Genomic DNA, 20,941 nt, shown 5'->3' on the forward strand with positions numbered 1-20,941 from the left:
GGGGGAGAGCAAAGATGTTTTCTTAAATATATTATGCTCCTTATGACATCACTTAACTCCAAAACCAATTTTCAGGTAACTGATATTCCACTATGTGTGCTATTACAGTAGGTTCTACCAAGACCGCCAGTCTCAACCCGTATCCTAACCAGACACGCATTGAGTCCATTACACCATAAGCAACGAGTAATATATGTGTAAGCTTCAGATATTTTTTGTCCAACTATACCATCTCAACTAACAAGAAATAGAATGACCATACACTGATGGTAATGTACTCTAACACATATTGCTTACCAGTCGCACACTTCCATAGATTGCTCACTGACAAACATGTATTTTTATAAATACCTACATCTAACATCAAGGTATTCGATTAATGCCTAAACAGTGGATTCACATGGCATTATACTATGCATTCACCTAATACAATATTGTTGAGAACACATATAACCCACACTGTGAGTTCTATACACCGTAAGCATAAACCACCATTCAGTGTTTTATCTTCTCTAAATAGGAGATCGCTTTGCTTGTCAAAAAGACATCATAATAAGCCATAACCACTAACAGTGACTTCTTAATCGGATTCACAGTGTCATTTGCACTCACTGGTTCAGGGTGCACCTAAGGTGAATTACACATTGGGTTTTAAACTGAGTCAACCATTGGGGCAATAATGCTTTGTTGAATGTTTTCATGCATTTACTTCCTTTTTTTCTTAGTTAAAGGCAACAATATGCTTGTAACGAAGACCCATAAGTGAATGTTCTTACCCAAGTACCTATTTAGCATCAGTAAGGAATAGGGATCTGACCTACAAGGTCCTGACGATAGTCACCCAACCTAAGATGGCACCTATGGCTTAAACATGTACACCATATCACCAGATGTTAAGGACTAGTATTGCGTCCGACAAACATCTCTCGGTTTTTTACCTTTCCCAATTTACGTTAAAGTCACTTGTACTGGTAATGAAGGAATTTTTATCCTTTTTCATAGATCCCATCATTATCTTCATCCAGACAATCTCCCTCCTGGTGGAGGCGTTGCTTACATGGGAAACTCAAAACCCAGATAGGGAGCCTGACGAGGCTGTCCACTATATTACTCTAGTGGAGATTATATACACTGCTGGTTGTAAATAGTGGTTGAGGGTTTACAAGACAATCCTTATGAGACTCCGGCATTCAAGATTGACGAAGTTCACTCTCTTTTTGATTTATTCTGTAACAGAAAGAGCCCAGAAGTATGTACTAAGGGCCAGATGTAGGTAGGCAAATACCGGTCGGTAACGGCTGAAATTCGGTAATTTTGGCCGTTACCGACCGGTATTTGAAAAATGAGATGTAGGGCCACCTAAAATTCAGATTCGGTAATTTTACCAAAATCGGTAAATTTACAGAATCAGTAAAATTACCGAATCTGTATTTTGCGATGTAGGTAGCACTGCAATCAGTGCTACAGGGCTTTCAGAATTCGTTATTTACCACCAAGTAGATGTTGGTGGTAAATAATGAAAAGCCTTGAAAAAGCATTTTTTTTGCTTCTAAAACGCTGCCATTACCGAATCTGTAAATACCGATTCGGTAATTACTGAATCTTACCGATTTGGTAATTTAAAAATAGAAATTACCTACATCCCATTTACCTACTCTTAAATACCGAATCGGTATGAGTCGGTATTTGAGAGTAGGTAAATCGAGATTACCTACATCGGGCCCTAAGGGCCCTAAGGGCCCGATGTAGGTAATCTTGATTTACCTACTCTTAAATAGCGAATCATACCGATTCGGTATTTAAGAGTAGGTAAATGGGATGTAGGTAATTTCTATTTTTAAATTACCAAATCGGTAAGATTCGGTAATTACCGAATCGGTATTTACCAATTCGGTAATTGACATTCATTCCTATGGACCTGTAGGCCCATAGGAATGAATGTCAATTACCGAATCGGTAAATACTGATTTGGTAATTGGGGGAAACATTGAAGGGTGGCAGGGTGTCACTTTGACACCCTGTTGCACCCCTCAATCGTGTATGGGTGCACATGTTGCAGACATACATGCCCTAAGGGCATGTATGTCTGCAACATGGCAGCGTTTCAAAAGCAAAAAAAATGCTTTTTCAAGGCTTTTCATTATTTACCACCAACTTCTACTTGGTGGTAAATAACGAATTCTGAAAGCCCTGTAGCACTGCAATTGCAGTGCTACCTACATCGCAAAATACAGATTTGGTAATTTTACTGATTCGGTAAATTTACCGATTCGGTAAAATTACCGATTCGGTAAAATAACCGATTCTGTATTTTAGGTGGCCCTACATCTCATTTTCCAAATACCGGTCGGTAACGGCCGAAATTACCGAATTTCGGCCGTTACCGACCGGTATTTGCCTACGTACATCTGGCCCTAAGTGAGGAATTTAGTATACCGTTATCTGGCCAGCACTCTTGGACTGCACCCCCGTCATTGCAAAGCTCTTGATCCCTTACAAAGAGAGGTCTGAGAAGTATATGCACATATCCTATCATTGTGATCAAAGGATTGATGCACTTCAACTGCTGCCCATCTCTTTATGGAGGCTTCAGGTCAATTCAAACTTAAGGCTAGCACTTGCGTATTGCATCAGTAGGATGATAATCAATCAATAATCTTTATTCGGCTTAACCAGCCATAAAAGAATACAAAAAGACATTCGATGCATCAAGAACACCAGCATCTGATTCCAGCCTAGGCCAATTAACAATACACTAACATTATATCCTTACTAAAATGTATTCGCTAAGTCAAACATAGTAGCTTCAACTATCAATATACAATAGTTAGGCAGACATTTAAAAACATCTCAAAGGGAAACTATAAGCCATGCCAATTCCTAAGTTAAGGCGCTTTTCTAGTGGCATTTATGGCAGCTGAATACACCTCCAGAATTTCCAGGTTAATTAAATCCCATAACCTTAAAATGTGCACATTGCTTAAAATTCAATAACACCAAAAAACTTAGTATCAATTCATGACACCATTGACATTTCCAAAGACATTATCACAACATACAAACAGTTTAAACAATGTGTTAAAAGGCAATACAAAAAGGTACCACAGTCATACGACTCTCTGCATACAGTGATTTCGGTGAGACTGCTCGGAGTGTTAATACTCATATCTTTTTCTAATGGCCAATGATACTTTTATGTAGTTGGCTACTGCACTACAAATATCAGGGGTAGCCAGTGAATACAACAATTTAAAACCATCAGTATATGCACAAGGGATGATGCTCGATCTGTAGACCTGGATGCTGGTGTGCAGAAGAATGATGTTTTTTTAATGGAAAACAGATGACATGATTCACAAAAGTAACTTACACTTTAGAGTAATTTAACTATTTTTTTGGCTATTCACAAAATCGGAGTTTAAATGTACTCTAAAAAAGTGGACTAGCTTGTCTCTCCTCATGAAAGAGCAGGCCCAATGAGAGTGGGGATCAACAAATGAAGGCGCATTCAAAAAGCAAAAAAAAACGCTCCTCCAGCGGTGTACTTCGACCTCTAAAAAAACACAGATCTGGGGCTGGGGGCCATCCTAGTGCAAGAATAAATCAGGGAAAGTTGGCCACCCATTATGGGAGAGACTTCAAAGTAGTCATGAACCTTTGGCCAACTTGTTTGCTGCCCCTTCCAGAACCCACCTATCCAATTGAAAAAAGGGTGATGTAGTTGCAATAATATTGCTTTTCAGTTATCTACAAATGGACCTAGGTAATCCAGCTAACTATCCGTCAAATGCAACACGATACTGTGTGGGCCAAACTCTCGTACCACCCGACTCATTTAGAGACTAGTAGACCGTAAGGTTTCCATGGATGGAGCCTCTATTGACTCTGTCGACTGTAAGCTTCCTCCAATGGCCCGTTGGAGTAGGAGCCATTGCAGGAACGACATTAAGCTGCCTTCCCTATTTGGGATGGATGGTGTGATATCCTTTCTATTCTGCCTGGCATCTCCAAGAAAAATCTGGTGGTGAGGGACAAAAACAAAAATGCTTGACCACCACATCCTGGAAGGTCATTCCTAGGGTGTGGAGGTCATTAGCTTTTTATTTTTCAAAAACAAACTAACTTTGGGAGTTTGTTTTTGAAAAATCTTGAAGATTGGTGGGTGGTCATCAAAAGTGATGATGGTTGTTCACAAAACCTTTTTGACCTTAAATGGAACTGCTGTCACTGAGGCTCCTTTCAAGATACAAAGAGGACTGCTATACCGGTGGTCATCTCTAGATTTCGCAGATGGTAGTCAATTAGGGTGGTGGAGATAATTTCATCCGCCCCCGATGGATGAAGTAACGCCTGCCAAAGTTTAAACCAGGTCCTATATGTGTTAACCTCATCGCTGCTGCAGATATTCCTCTCCTGTGCTGAAGTTCAATGGAAACGGGTGTGGTCATGACGAGCTCAGCTGTTGTCGGACCTATAAGATCCATGTGAAACACACAATGGGAAAGCTGAAGGGAGACACTGGCCACTGCAAGCAACACATCCCCACATCACATGCACTATGTGGACAAGCATGGCAAAGGTATAAATAAATGGTGCAGGGACCACTCATAGCTTGAATCCAGTTATACAGTAATTAGCGTGCCAGTCTCATAATTTCTGCATCACCATATCACCTGTATGAGGGTACATGAGCTTAGATGTGGGGCATACCTTGAAAACTGTGTAGTTCCTCTGACCAGAGGTTCTCCTTCTCATATTCCCTTTCATCATAGACAAAAATGACTTCACTGGCACCAGCATCATCTGCGTTCTGGATGAGCTCCTGTTGAATGGAATGATACAGAAATACAATTGTTAAACCTTAAAAAGTTCATCCGACTGGCTCCTTCTGAGTATGTGTTACTCCGACCATAAATTCACATACTGCATGCACCTAAACCACTCTTTAAAATCTGAATGTTAATGATGATGATGAGGGATGCCATCCGAGGAAATCAACAACCCTAAGATGGAGCTAATGAAAACTAGAGACTCAGTTCACAAAGTCATTTGCACATGCAGGTAGAACATTCACATGGAAAAGGCTTGACGTACAAGTTCACTTCTGAAATTCACAAATGAATTTGCCCTCATTTAGGGATTAACTCATGCGTAGTTTTATGTAATAATAGTACATGACTAAATATTTTCACAGAGTCCAGGAGCGGGCCTTCCAGGGCGAGTTTGCATAATCACAAACTACTCCACAGCCCTTTCCCATCATGCTAATGCTCTGGGAGATTCTATTACTATTACTGTCAATAGTAGTAATTAATCTGTTTATAGGTTGGAAACGGGAGCATGCTCAAAATTGGTGGGAGAAGGGGCTCCTGCATGGGGATCAATATGTTCCTAATGGCAAACAAAACAAAAAGTAAAAGTTCAATTTCACAAATGCATAGGTATTTTTGCATGCACAACTGTACACTGCCTGCACGTAAATGCATGTAAGCAGGAAGCACTCTTAATCCATCATATTTGTTTTTATGAGGAATTGTTTTAATAAATCCAGCCGAGAATCATTGGAAGGATTGATAAAAGCACAATTAGTACCAGCCGTCACACGTTTCACGTAGGTCATTAAACCTGTGTGCTTTCTAAAGACAGTATTGAGTATTTGTATATTGTTTTGTGAAATGCAAAGAAGTCATTGGCCAGTAAAAAGGCACCATTTAGTAAGGGAGATCAGAATTTTTAGAAGATGGTTTTGACACTAAGGGCTGGCCGGATTTTTCGGTTTTTGAGCACCAAATTGTTGAGCTTTCACTGTGGAGGAGCCTCATAATCCGGGACTCACCCACAGTGAACTCATAATGAAGGAGACTGCATGGAGATGTTACTGGTGTACCTCTGGCTTGACTAGGCTGCTGCGCAGCAGCTGGAGTATGGGACACCGTGCTTGTTACATGCAGACACGGTTGTACATGCGTGTGCACACATGGAGGGGCTGCGCAGGGGAGATTCCTAGCGTGCACAGTCAAGGAGCAGCTACAGAGTGAATGGTGTGGCAGGACTTATGCAGAATTGGGTGGTGACATGGAATAGGCTTTATACACTGGAAGGGAACATGCCAGGGAAAGTCAGTGTGTTTTACTGTGTTTTTCACTTCAGTATTCCCTTATGGGAAGGTGGAATCCATGGCTAGAGTAACTTCCACAAGGCCTACAGATTCCAGACACGCACTAAAGTCTTTGTAGTGTAGGTGAAAATAAGTATTCTGCAGAGTCCAAAGTCATATTTGTACTGTTATTGGGTCGTCCAGAAATGTCATATTTCTCTGAGTCCCTGGCTGGGGTCTGGACATGCAGGTTAGATTAATGACCTTTCTTCCCAGAGCGAAGTTCTTCCCTACAAGCCAATCCTTCAACAGCTGTCGCTGGGTGCCAGGCACCCGGCTGCACCAAGGAGGGCAGGCAGTGAGGGGGGAAGGGGTTGGGTTTCAGAGGCCATTTGGCCAGAAACACTGGACTACACCATTTGAACAAACCCAGAGGCTGGACAAGAAGGAGGGAGCAGGGGCAGGGAAGTGATGTGTCGCTGTTTGATAGGACACACAGAGACTTCCCGCCAGCCCCCTACTCAACTTTTAAAAGTACTTGCACAGGAAGAGAAGCTCTCTCTGGGGTGTGGTCTGCTGAGGCGAAAGGTGCTGGAGCCTGGTGCAATGGGCAGTTGGAAGGAGGACACCCCTGACTGCCCCCCAGGCCCCTAACAGTGCCAGAAGAAGAGCCCCGGACCGGTGCGCAGGAGAAGAGACCTCTGCGCAGGGAGAAGAGAGGCGCAGGGAGCCAGTGAAGACTGCTCCCTGCAGAATGCACCCTCTTGGAGACCTGGAGGACGAAGGAGAGTGCTCCCAGTGGCTGGGGGGCACCACCAGGAGCAAGAAGACGCGAACGTGGGGCAGATCGGACCCAATCTCCGGGCCCCAAAGTGTCCAGGATGGGGGAAGCGCCGTCGCACCCCTGTCCGAAGATGTCCAGGGGCCCGGGACTCCATCCCCGGTCCCCGAAATGGAGGAGAAGGCCAGTGAAGCCTTGCGCGTCTGCCCGCCAAAGTGGGCAGACCAGAACTGAGTGGCAGGCTCCCGCAGCAGCACGCGAGGGTGCAGGCCAGGCGGGGAGTCGGTAGGGGCAGCCGGGGGTGGGCTCTCGGGCTGCCCTCCAACATATGGGCATGCGGTGGTCCCGGGTGGGAACGGGACCCCCACCAAGCGAAGCCAGAGAGCTGCAGGGGGCCCGGATGGGACCGGGCCCCCGAACACCAGCAGAGCGGCCGGGGGTGGGCTCCCCGAGCCGCATTCCCTTACCTGGGGGTCCGGGTGGGACCGGGCCCTCCCACGAGGCCCCAGAAAGCAGCAAAGCGTCAGCGCGGCTCTCCCCGGCACAGCGGGAGAGCCGCTCATCTATTATTCAGAAATTGGAACAAAATCGCCCCATAATGCCTTGCCAGGCATTTGGAAGCCTGCTATTCTGGTGCGTGGTGGCCCCCCAGAGGGGGGTGGTCACCCTCAATGGTGAAAATGTACTGGGGGGAGCTGCTGGAGAAGCGCAGTCTCCCCTCCAGCATGAAGAGACAAGTCACCCTAGGTGTCCTGGGGATTTGAAAAGAATAACCCCTCCAGGGCTCAACCTGCATTTAACACCTTCTGGGCTGGCACTTTTGTTCTTCAGCTGAGGGTTGTTTTGATAATTGCATCAAGGAGTGAAGGGCTGAGTTGGGGATGTCTGGAAAAGGACATTCCCTGGAGGTGAAAATGTGTAATTGCACCAAAATGCATTTCTTAATGGTTACTTCTTTTCAAGGAACTGATGTTCGATGTGAAGTACTGGTTTAAGGTGATGTCATAAGCAAAGTGGATGTAAGTGGGTAGACACTCCTGCTAGGGTTTCTGACTGTATTTACTTAATCCTGCAATCATCTGTGATGCCTGTAGGGGCTGTAATTGCAATGCATTTTTAATGATATCCAAATGTGCTGAGTACTGTCATTCTAAAGTGTGCGTAAACATGTATTCTTGCTGCTGCGCTTAGGTGAAGACCCCAGACTGTTAGCCCTTAAGATGTAGAGGTGCATAATGTATGGTCAGTAGGAGATGCTCAGTCAGGGTCATGTGTCACCAAGGCAGGTGTACCCCTGTTTAATACTCGTTGAGGTAATTAAGGGGGGAACGCCACTGGGATGGTGCCAGTTTGCAGGGCCCTCGCTCCAGGTTATGTCCAACTAATTACATTGGGGGCAAGATGATGTGCATACATAGGAGTGGTGGTACTAGATCCCACCGCCCTGCGGGAGAGCTGGAGACGCTATGCAATGTCACAAAGTAATTCCAACAGCTTATGTATATTTGTAAATTGGTGTATAGTATTGAGTGGTGTGTGTGTTTAATAAATGTACTCTTACTTTCATAAAGCAAAGTACAGACTGGACAATCAATTATTGAGTGTTATTTTTGCGCACCTGCAAATGGTGATTACTAGCCCACACCACCTCCCTTGAGTAAGCCTCAGACTGCTCTGCAACGCTACCCTCTGAGAGTCAGGCGCTACAATTGGGTGTTTGGTTACCAGTGAAGGACAAATGTAGTCATGTTATTTGTGCAGGCCTCACAGATGCTGCCTCGTTTTCCAACAAGAATCTTATAGATTTAAGAAGGTTAACAACAGACTAACACTTTGAATTGCAGATAACAGTCACTTGTTATTTTCTTTAAGACTATTTCTTTCTCCTACTCTGGTCAGAAGAAGTACTCAGGTTATAAGGTATGCTCCACATATAAGCTTATTTACCTCTATATAATAGGTGTCATCACTCGTTGTTTACTGCTGTAAATACAACGAAGACCCTAATAATAAAAGGTGTGGTTGGTGACAGTGTGCAAATGTAAGATACTTCCTCTCTCCTACTAAGGAAACAAGCATTTGCAATGCAATCGGTCTCACATTTATTAAAGTTAGAGTTATTTGCATTGTAAATTATATTGTATTTTACTTATGTTTTTTATTTATAGTGGAGTGGATGTATGTTGTTTGTAATGGAATAATGTGGTTTGCATTGGAATTGTTAGTTGTGTAATTGTGTGGGGTGAAATTATGTGGTGTGTAGGGTATTTGTGTATTGGAAATATGTGGCATGGTGAATAGATAGGGGTGAGAGCTGTATAAATATATCGAAAGTAAGATTGAGAGGGATAGGTAGTTTGTATATGAAGTGCTGAGTGAACTCTATATAAAGTAGTAGAAAGAGCGTGTGGGAGAGAGAAAATGAAGGGGAGAGAAAGTTATAGGCACATAAAGAGTTTGCGCTTGTGTATGCAGAAGACACTGAATGGGAAGGATGAGAGCATGTGTTTGCAATTTTGATTTTTTTTAAAGTTATGGTAAAAAAACTGTGCTGAAAGACCTGAAGTGAACCAATATAAGCAATGCTGGATCAGAGTGTGTGCATTGGAATTATGTGAAGAGTAATTATGTTGTAGTAAGTGTAGTGGACTTATTATATTGTCTAAGTAGGTTGGTTATGTACCTTTTACCACTTTTTGGCCTCTCAAAAAGTCGAGTCTTCATGCGCTGTTTGTGAAAGACTCGACTTTTTGGGAGGCCAAAAAGTGGTAAAAGGTACATAACCAACCGTTGACCAATGACATTTAGATCCTGGTCAAAGGAGATTGTCTTTACACCTATGTCTTCGACTTGCCAGAGTTTTGAATGTAGTATGAATGCTGATTGAACTAGTATGAATGTATGAAAGAGTATTTTTCTGTATGTGTTAACTTTTACCTGGGGTTTACACGATGTCAATATGTGAAAAGTTATAGCTTAATATGATGATTATATTTCTGTATGATGATCAATCAGAAATTGTTTATTGATAACTAATTTGATATTTAATAGATAAGTGTTTTAAAAAATGAATAAATAAAGTCACAAAGAATATTGATATATTTGCAAGATGTTTTAATTTAATGCGGCCCATTTTTTAATTCATCTGAATCATTAAAAAAGAAATATAGGTCAAGAGGGAGTTTCTATGGTGTTGTTTGTGTTTATTCCCCTCTTCTCCCTGACCTTAAAGATACTTTTGAGGGGGTCCCATTCTTCTTGCATTGCAATATCTTTATTAGACATCAACATCTGAAGTGTGTTTGAACAGATTTTATAACTTTGAAGTTTACCACATGCTGCCCTTTTCGGTGTGGCCTGTTTTTAGGTCGATCATGATCGACCTGTTCTATCCTCTTCTAGGGGCTCTGGAAAACCCACCAATTGCCTTTGGCTGTTACGTGTGTCATTTAGAAATGCTGGCCTGATATTGGTGCATTTGTTTAAATGTCCCTCCTTTGTGGGCTTAGCTCCCTCGCTGACGTTTTGTTTGGCCATCGCACTGTTCAGCGTGTGATGGCCTCTCCTCCCTCCTCCTCTAGGGGCATTGCAGCTGTATATTTGGCTTCGTTTCCCACCCATCTTGCCACCCCGAGCTGCACCGTCTTTGTAAGTACTCCTCATGGCTTTTTTTTTGGTCTGCCTTTCAGTGAGACTCAATTGCGTTTTTCTTAAATTATTTACTGTGTGCTTAATGTTTCCGAACTTGTTGTTTAGTTGAGCCATGCCGTGTTCATATTTTAGTGAGAGGAGAGATTGACAGCTGCATTCATGACAAACGCATCAGCTGCATTAAGCTCCTGTGCAGATTCTGACACAAACTCTGCACCGGCCATAGCAGCAAGGGAAGAGACCAGCACGTCCGTTCCCCCCCCCCGATAGCTTACAAGTCGAGCTCCTGACAGCCGGTGACAAGGTACTAACGCAAGGCGCAGCCACCGTGAGTCCAGTGGATAGGACGCAGCACAGCCCCATGAGGTTCCGTGGTTTTCGGGACCGGACTCCATTTTGTTTGCGATTGTTCGAGATGCCAATTTTGTGTTGCCCTCACGTAGGCCGTGAAAGTAAACGAATGAACAAAGTTGCATGGGCTTCGTTGTTCATGTACGTATTAACTTGGCCTTTTCGACTTGCGAGTGAACTGCAAGATGCTGACCCCGTCACCTGAAATTGACCCTTTCACAAAGCCAATTTCTCTAGCTGATCGTTGTCTAAAATTGCCAATCAATGTTCAGGATATCGTTAACTTTTAGTTTCTTGCACATATCTTATCCTACTCAACATCTGAATTGTTTCTTTCCTTATGACTTTTCATTACATGGGTAGTGCTTTCAACTATGGGTTTGTCCGGCTTGTGGTAATCGAATTTGGGACAGTCCTAATAATTAACTTGTGGATTGGGTATGATGTAAATTGAGCTTCTTGGAATGTAATAATGTGTGTAAAAATGTATTTCATTCGTCAGAATTGTCCGCAGTGGGTGTGCATTCGTAATGAACTGAAATTCTAGATAAAAGGTGATGTCTTGCTCTACGAAAGTTGAGCAGTTTCCCGAGTTGTACACCGTGTTGTATTGCTTGGTTTACTGTTACTAGCTGCAGCTAATAAATTTGATCTCTGACGCCACCTAGAAGTATTCCGTGTCTCTGTTTGCCAGGACAGGGGAACCCGAAGACTCTGGGCGTGTCCCTGACGCCGCTGGGTTCTAAAAACCCGGTTCTTCAGTTGGCGCCCAACGTAGAGCGACTTCAGCGGTACCGGTCCAATCCTGAGGATCGCGAGGAGCCACGTGAGAAAATTCTGGAGGAAGGCCGCCACTTCATCGACCCCTGTATGTCGACGTGGACCGAAGGTGTTTTCTGTGAGGTTTCCCGCTTTCCGACGGCTACGAAGGATTGCTGCCCTGACTGTCGCCCTGTCTTGGACCCTCGATTGATTCTTTGTAGAGCGAGACGATAGACGGTCTTCTGGTGGCGTGACAGATATTTTGGTTAAGTATAAGTGGGTCGCTCCCACGATCTTTGTTTTGGTTCTTGGTTTTGATTCGGTTATTGCAATAGTCGAAGCCGAGGGGCTCGTATATTTGCGAGTGTATCGATAGTTGATAACCCCTTGAAGTTTGAAGCTAGATTAGTGAGCTATAAAATGCCTGGTCTTAGCAAATTTAGGAAATGGTTTAGTTGTGGTTGTAACAGGGATTCCCGACTGGAGGATTCATGTCCGATACCTCCGGTTGGAACTCCGACTTATGAGCTCTATTCAAAACACGGATGGGGTCCTATTACTTATAACGAAGTGTGGGTCCGTTATACAAAGAAAGATGGTGTTTTACGATGGCCCCAACATGGTAGTTTCGAATGAAATATTTTAGACAATCTGGAAGTTGCGCTATTTAAGAAGAAAGCCTGTCCGGCGATGTTTGACTCTTTCCGCCTTTGGCGAAAGGAAGCCAAACAGCGAGAAATTAAGCAAGCAAAAAGAGATAGGAAACATAAGAATATGTCAGTACTGCAAGCTTCTAGGCAGTTTAAGGAAGATGGAGAAGAGCGTGCGAGTGAAGTCTCAGATAGACAACGTTGCATGGCCATAGATAAATGTTATCCGGCCTTGCCGTCTTCTCCCCTGAAAGTGATTGAAGATTCTGAAAAAGATCCTTTGATCTCTCATTTACTAAGATTGCCACCTCCTTATGTGCATGGTGCTACTGCGCCTCCATTACCCCCGGTTATTGCACCTCTTGTTGTTCAGCCTCCTGCTGTTGTTTAGCCACCCGGTGTTCCACAGGTGGTTCTCCCTTCTACTGCGCAACCCCCTCTAGCGTTGCCAGCTTTGCTACCAGCTTTGCCTCAAACTCCTTTGCCTTCTACTTCTGAATCTTCGACTCCTACTGTTCTTGTCCCTACACCTCTTTTGCCTCAAAATACTTATTCTCCTGTTCTTATGTCTACTTCTTCTCCTTCTGCTCGAAAACGAATGACTGAGACTGTTGTTAATCTGTTGTCTCCATTGTTTGGGTCATTGAATATGACCCATGTTTCGGAACGTAAGCAGAGTCGTAGTCAGCTTCCTAGTTCCGAGGAACGGACAGTGTTGGATTTGTTGGCTCGTAGGTGGATTTTAAATGCTTCGAGGTATGATTTGCCAGCGGTTATGGATGTTTTCTTTCAGTGGGATCCGCCTAAGCAAAGGTATGTTTTTGATGTAATGTGTACTTTTCTGTGTCAGGAATGGGAAGATAACGAGTTGGGTCCGATTCCGCAGGATGTGCTCGATGTTCAGTCAGAGTTTGCTAAAGGGACGATAGTGGAATCGGATGTTACAGATGCCGTAGAGACGATACTTGCTTTCAGATCTAGGTTTCCGCCTCAGACATTGCACGAACCTGATTCCTCTGTTAGGAGGAAATTGAAGCAGTATCCTATGAGAGAAGTTCCTCCTGTATGGAGAGAAGCAGTTCAGGCTAATGTTTATTTGGGTATTCAGGCCGCAGAGGCTCATTTTCAGCGAGTATGGGTACATGTCTCTTGGAAGAGAGCAGAGGTCTTGGCTCTTAAGCAGACCTTACCTGACCCCCGTAAGAATCCTGCTGGTTATTACAAAGAGTTGTCTCAGACAGTTGATGCATGTATTATGAATTTAGCCGACATCGATATGTTGATGGGTAATGTAGTTCCTCAACCTTTATGGGCGAAGATTCGTCATGAGAATCATGCGCAAGAGTTAGGAGATACATGGGCGAATATTTTTGTTGCGGATGGTCGACAGGTAGGAGGTGCTAAACCTGAACCTTTAGTTGCAGAATTACCAGGTAGAATTATTAATTTGATGAAAACGATGATGCCTCCTTTACGAGTGAATTGGGATAAGTTAGCAGCATGCAAGCAAAAGAAAGACAAGAGCGTGTCTGATTTCTTCACTAGGTTTGAGGAGACGTTTATCGATCATAGTGGTCAGGAAATGAGTACGGAAGGTGGTCAAAGGTTGTTTGTGGACAAATTTGTCTTTAATTTGCTTCCCGAACTTTCTAATAAGTTGAAGGACTCAGAGTTAATGGGCTGTTTCTTCGTCGGCCCAGATATTGGCTACTGCACAATATTACGAGAATAGGGATAAAGATGAGAAGGATAAAGCGGAGAAGAAAACTAAAGATCTAAAGACGAAAGTTCTTTTGCAGCAAGCTTATCCGCCTCGTACGAATCAGCCTCAGTTTCAGCAACCTCCACAGTTTCAGAGATTGTTACAGAAGCCTGAGCCTTATGCTCCGCGATTCTTTCCTGGTCCTAATCAGTGTGCTTACTGCAGAGAGGAAGGGCATTTCAAGAATAGTTGCCCGGCTTTGCTACAGCGTGTGAATGGTGTATCTGGTCAGAGAGGTCGTGGTGGTTTCCAGCAAGCTCCTAGGGGTAGGGGGCGTGGTGTGTTTCCCCAAAATGAGCGTTCCTCTCCCCCTCAGAATTCTGCAAATTATTTTGACAGACAGAATGTTCCGAGTGGTCAGTCTGCCCAGTACTATGCTGGTGATTACTGTGTTGAAGGTGAGAGTGTTGGTTATAATGATAACTAGGACAGCCAAGGACAAAGTGAGGGAGTAGTGTCAGTTCTAGTAGACCAGAGTGGACCTTATGTTGCAGTGATTACATCAGGTGTGGTAGAACCTTTTCTTTTGGATACTGGTGCGAAGAAGAGTTCTATTATGCACTCTAAACTTCCTGGCGCACCTTTGTCTGGCTTGACCAATGTTTCCTTAGGATTTTCTGGCACCCCAGTTCGTAATCCAGTTTCTAGTCCTTTGTCCCTTTCTATTGGTCCTTGTGAATTGGAAGCTCCACTTATTCCAACGACTGGTTGTGGTGAGAATTTGTTGGGTTTGGACTTGCTGAAAAGATTGTATGCCACATTACATTGCTCTCCTTCGGGAGTACATCTGACCTTGGGTAAGAGAGTGATTTCTCCAATGTATTTGTCCAAAGATTGCCTTCCACTGGAATTGCGTTCGCTCCTTGATACGCTTTGGTCTACAGGTCCAAATGATGTTGGCCTTTTGCAGATTCCACAGTATGTTGTTACCCTCAAGTCGAATGCTAGGCTACCTCGTATTGCGCAATATAAAATATCGAGCGATGGTGAGAGAGCTCTTTTGGCGATTGTCTATGATCTGGTTGAGAAGGGTGTAGTTGAAGAAACAAGAGGTAATGTGTGTAACAGTCCTGTTTTGCCTGTCCTTAGGCGTACTGATGCTTCTCAGTCACCTGTGTATCGGTTTGTGATCGACCTTCGAGAGGTTAACAAAATTGTTGTGCCACAGTTTCCTGTTGTTCCTGATATCACTGCTTTGTTGACTCTGATTCCTGCTTCGGCTGCTTGGTTTTTTGTCATTGACTTGAAGAATGCTTTCTTCAGTATTCCGATTGCTGAGGAGAGTAGAGATATTTTTGGCTTCTCTTTAGGAGGACGAAGCTTCCGGTTTAAGAGAGCTCCTCAAGGTTATTGTGAAAGTCCCTCCATCTATAGTCAGGCGTTGAAAACTCAACTTGATGGTTTTGTGTTGCCTTCTGGTGCTACTCTTATTCAATACGTTGATGATCTGATGGGTGGCCGTTCCTTTAGGGTGTTAGCGGCAGGCCTATGGAATTCGCTCCCGGTACACATCCGAGCTCTTGAGGATTTGCTCGCATTCAGGCAAGCGATTAAAACTTTCCTGTTTCTAGTGTCTAGTTAATTTCTTTTTTTTTATTGTGTGTTATGTTACAGCGTCGGTCAAAGCGCCAGGACGCCCCTTTGCTGGGGCAGCTGTGCGCTATAAAAATACAAATAACATAACATAACATAACATAACATAACATCTTCTTGTTGCTGCTGATGACGAAGAGATTTGTAAAGAGGCTACTCTTTCTTTGTTGCGAAATTTGTCTGACCATCATAAAGTGTCACCCTCAAAGTTACAATATTGCCGCCAAGAAGTGACCTATTTAGGTAATCTCTTGTCGAAGGAGGGACGGCGATTGACCCCAGAACAAATTCAAGCAATTGCGCAAATGAGTGTGCCATCCACACAGAGAGAAGTGAGTGCCTTTTTAAGTATCACGTCGTTTTGTAGACAATGGATTCCGAATTTTTCCATACTAGCGAAACCTCTGTTGGCATTGACTCTTAAAGATACTCCGCATCCTCTTTCTTGGTCTGACGAATGTCAGAAAAGTTTTTCTGAATTACGTGATGCATTGTGTTCGGCTCCGTTGTTGGGTACTCCGGACTACAGTAAGCCTTTCACGATGTATGTACACGAGAGAGAAGGTTGTGCGTTGTCAGTGTTGACACAACAATTTGGAGACAAGCAGTGTCCATGTGTGTATTTTTCAGCGACGTTAGATCCGGTAGCTAAAGCGTTGCCGAGTTGTTTGAGAGCTACAGCGGCAGCGGCTGTTTCTATCCGACAATCTGCTGGTTTGGTATTGGATGATACGTTGATTGTGATGGTCCCACATGCAGTGGATACCTTATTGAACAGGACCAAGACACAGCACCTTACTAGTGCATGTTTGTCAGGTTACGAGTTGACGCTTTTGGCTAGCCATGTGCACATTAAAAGATGTAATGTGTTGAATCCAGCTACGTTGTTGCCGATTTCTGTAGAGACAGATGCTCAAGAACAGCATGATTGCTTTCTTCGGACAGAGGAAGAAACGAAGGCTAGAGTTGATTTAAAAGATACTCCTCTTTCGAATGTTGATGGTACCCTATGGGTAGATGGTTCGTGTTTTAAGCTTCCGAATGGTGAAACGACTGCGGCGTATGCCGTCACAACTTTGCATACAGTTGTTGAAACAGCACGCATAGCACAGAATTCTGCGCAAGCAGCAGAGTTGATTGCACTGACTAGAGCGTGTGTATTGTCAGAAGGAAAGCGAGTGAATGTCTATACTGATAGCCAGTATGCGTTTGGTGTTGCCCATAGTTTTGGACGTTTGTGGAGAGAGAGAGGATTTCTTACTTCCCATGGTACGAAAATTCAGCATGGGCAGTTAGTCAATGAACTTCTGGAATCACTTACTTTCCCAAAGCAGATTGCAATTGTGAAGTGTAGTACGCATAAGAAAGTTGTGGATGATGTAGGTCGAGGAAATGCGTTTGCGGATGAAGTTGCGAAGGAAACGGCGAAGACATGATGAGCCGTATGTATGTTGCAGGCCCCGCTAATTGGGTCATGGCAGGTGGAATGTGTGAAGACACAATAGAAAGTGTGAAGATGATTCAGGCTGAAGCTACGGAAAAAGAAGTGAGTACGTGGAGAGAAAGTACGGGTATGTTGGATTTGACAGGTTGTTGCGTTGAGTTGTCGGAGCACCAGCGATGGTTGTTGCCAGATGCGTATGTGCTCCCAGTGGTTACTATGGCTCATGGAATGGCTCACATTAGTTCGAAGGGAATATGCAAGTTGTCGGTTCCAGTATGGCAGAATGCAGGGATTCCGAAATGTGCTGAGAATGTGGTGAAGCATTGTATGATTTGTCTGAAATACAATCCTGGAAAGGGAACTCAAACTCAAGCTGGTCATTTTGCTCCTCTGACGTATCCGTTTGAGGTGATACAGCTAGATTACATTCACATGGAGAGATGAAATAATTTGAAGTATGTCCTCGTGGTTGTTTGTTCCTTTTCCAGATGGATAGAGGCCTACCCTCTAAAGGATAATACTGCTTTGTCTACAGCCAAGGTTTTGCTAAAAGAGTATTTCACTAGATTTGGTTTGCCGAGGATTGTATGGAGCGACAATGGGAGTGAATTTGTGGGTCAAATCATGAAGAATGTGTGTGCCGGTTTGGGTATCACTCAGAAATTCCATGCTGCGAATCACGCCCAGTCTGCTGGACTTGTCGAGTGCTATACTGGCACCCTAAAGCTGAAGCTAGCTAAGATTCAAGCGAGCACTGGTCCTACATGGCCAGATGCCTTGCTGTTGGCTCTTTTGTCAACGAGGAGGACTGTGCATTCTCGTGTGGGACTTAGCCCATACGAAATAGTTTTTTGTTGTCCGGCGAATGTTTGGGGTGTGCCTCGTCCCAAGAAATACAGTGACATTGAGTACCCTATGTTGGTGGATTACTTACATGACTTACCTGCTAAATTGCGTGTTCTCCACCAACAGGTCTATGACAGTTTGCCGACAGTTACTGCAGATCCAGGCCACACGATTCAACCTGGTGATTTCATCTTGACGAAGAATTTTCAACGAACTAAGAATTTGGAGCCAAAGTGGATTGGTCCGCATTTAGTTCTGCTAGTAACTCGGACTGCTGTTAGAGTAGCTGGTAAAAAGAATTGGGTGCATGCCACCCATTGTAAAAGAGTTCCTTTGCCCTTACCATATGATAAGTGGGTGAGGGATGGAATAGCTGACTCCGAATGTGAAAGAGTTCCTAGATTCGTACCTTTTAGTGATGCGCATTTGACATGGACTCAGTCAGAACGTGCGGATGATGAAATTCTCCAAGCTGCTGTGCCGCCGCATCTGAGACTGGATACAACAAATCCGGAGCAAACTGTGCATGGTAAAGAGCGCTACAATCTAAGACCACGAAAGACTGAATAAAATGGACAAATAAAATTTGAATTTTTTTATATAGTGAATTACACCTTGTCAGATCAAGAGACTTTTTTACTTTTCTCTTTTTCGAGTCACCATCCGGACTCCGCTGCAGGGTCGTGGTACAGCCTTAAGGGGTGATCCGCGTATTGACGAAAGGTCTGTGGTTCATGGTCGTTAGTACGATCTTGACGCACACTTAAGTGAAGAAGGTAATAGCCGTGAGCAGCACGTTAGAGGATGGAGTTTTTTGAGTCTGATAAGGGTGTTAGGAGAATTGATTCTAAAGTGAAAATATGTATATTGATTCGTAGCAAATGTTTTTTAATACTGTGTTTTCTAATGCTTTTGAATATTACGTTAGCTTGTGTGGGTTGGATTGTCTACGTTACACAACAGATGCTTGCATCTACGTCCCAACCTACTCTTTCTTTTCCTACTGTTTCTCCATATGAGTTTCATACGTTGCCTGAACATGAACAGACACGAAGATCAGAATTTGTGAACAATTCGTTTATACAGATGTTGCATCAGCATCAGCTAGTCGTAAAATCCACGAATTGTTGGGTTTGTGGTCTTATGCCGCATACGACAGATAAGGGAATGCCATATTTGGTTTTGCCTTTTTCGCCTAATGGGTCAGTATGGGCACTCCAAGCAATGTTTATCTATGCGAATGAAGCATCTCCTGTACGTTCCGTCAAAGATAATGTGAGTAACAATGCCTTGATACGGGGAATAGTGGATATGATCAGAGATATCGATGCGTATAATGCTATCCCTAAAGATGAGGTACGAGCATATGTTGGTTGGAACAAGACGAGATATAGCATTAGTCTGACTGAAAAGGAGAGACAGAAAAGGTCTCCCCCTATTTGGATTGTCCCCCACCGAGGTAATTTTTGTATGCAATGTAATGGTCAGAATCCGAGAGCTCTGCTTGGTAAGAGTGTGTGTGTTCACACCTATGTCTATACGTCCCAGAAATCTCCACCGTTCGTGCCAGCCAAAGGCACGTATTTTGTTTGTTACGACAGATCATATACATGGTTGCCATCTGATTTCTCAGGCACATGTTATGTGGCATTTTTGCTTCCCCCTACATACACAGCTGTTTTCAATTGCCATAAGACAAGATATGGTAGAGGTGTTATCGATGCGAAAGATACTGTCGCACAAGAAGTTGGAGACTTCTTTAAGGGTTTCCTGCCCTTTTGGGGTCCTATGGCTAATAGTAGGAATATTCGTCAGCTTACGAGAGTGGTCGAGGCCACTATAAATGAGACTGCAGGTGCCCTTAGCAATATTACAGCTGAGCTTCAAGCGGATCGCCTTATGACATTACAGAACCGTTTTGTTTTACCTATCATACTTGCAGATAGAGGTGGAGTATGTAAATTGATCGGATCTAGTTTCTGCATTTTCATACCAGATAACGCCCCGACAGTGTACCAAGCCATCTTGAAGTTGCATAAGTCTGCTGAGTCTAACATGTAGACGAAGGGAACTGGTCGTTGATAGGATGGTTTTGGGAACTGCTGTCCAAATGGGGATGGAAGATTCTGATGTTTCTTGGTATGGCTTTAGCGATCCTTTTCTCGAGTTGCTTATTCATTCAGTGTGGTCCCGCCATTTGTGTTTTTTGTGCTACGATCTGTGTGAGAAGACCTGTCCCAAGAGAAGTGAAGGATAATAAGATGATGTTACAGCAATACCTTGATGACCTGATGAGAATAGATATAGACCTGGATTCAGATTGACGTGAGTTTAGGTCATTGCCTACCTAATGGCAAAAGGAGGGTCTGAGGTTCCGTGGTTTTCGGGACCGGACTCCATTTTGTTGGCGATTGTTCGAGACGCCATTTTGTGTTGCCCTCACGTAGGCCGTGTAAGTAAACGAACTAACAAAGTTACATGGGCTTCGTTGTTCATGTACGTATTAACTTGGCCTTTTCGACTTGCGAGTGAACTGCAAGATGCTGACCCCATCACCTGAAACTGACCCTTTCACGAAGCCAATTTCTCTAGCCGATCGTTGTCTAAAATTGCCAATCAATGTTCAGGATATCGTTAACTTTTAGTTTCTTGCACATATCTTATCCTACTCAACATCTGAATTGTTTCTTTCCTTATGACTTTTCATTACATGAGTAGTGCTTTCAATTATGGGTTTGTCCGGCTTGTTGTAATCGAATTTGGGAACTAATAATTAACTTGTGGGTTTGTATGACGTAAATTGAGCTTCTAGGAATGTAATAATGTGTGTAAAAATGTATTTCATTCGTCAGAATTTGCCGCAGTGGGTGTGCATTTGTAATGAACTGAAATTCTAGATAAAAGGTGATGTCTCGCTCTACGAAAGTAGAGCAGTTTCCTGAGTTGTACACTGTGTTGTATTGCTTGGTTTACTGTTACTAGCTGCAGCTAATAAATTTGATCT

The 20,941-nt window shown here is 43.6% G+C and overlaps 1 protein-coding gene across 3 annotated transcripts in view; it reads right to left on the reverse strand.

Annotated features, from left to right (window-relative positions):
- Nucleotides 1–20,941, reverse strand: part of LOC144770402 (sacsin-like) — a 304,721-nt gene that overhangs the window by 154,273 nt on the left and 129,507 nt on the right. For 2 of the 3 annotated variants that reach the window (XM_078654904.1, XM_078654902.1), the window contains exon 4: nt 4,711–4,822. The exons of the other annotated variant lie outside the window; for it this stretch is intronic. Coding sequence is in view for 1 of the 2 variants with exons in the window: in XM_078654902.1 (XP_078511028.1) it covers nt 4,711–4,822 (112 nt within the window). In the remaining variant the exon portion in view is untranslated. The remainder of the gene's footprint in view (nt 1–4,710; nt 4,823–20,941) is intronic. 3 annotated transcript variants of the gene reach the window in all.

This window comes from Lissotriton helveticus, chromosome 7, assembly GCF_964261635.1.
Source record: "Lissotriton helveticus chromosome 7, aLisHel1.1, whole genome shotgun sequence".
Classification (NCBI taxonomy): Eukaryota; Metazoa; Chordata; class Amphibia; order Caudata; family Salamandridae; genus Lissotriton; species Lissotriton helveticus.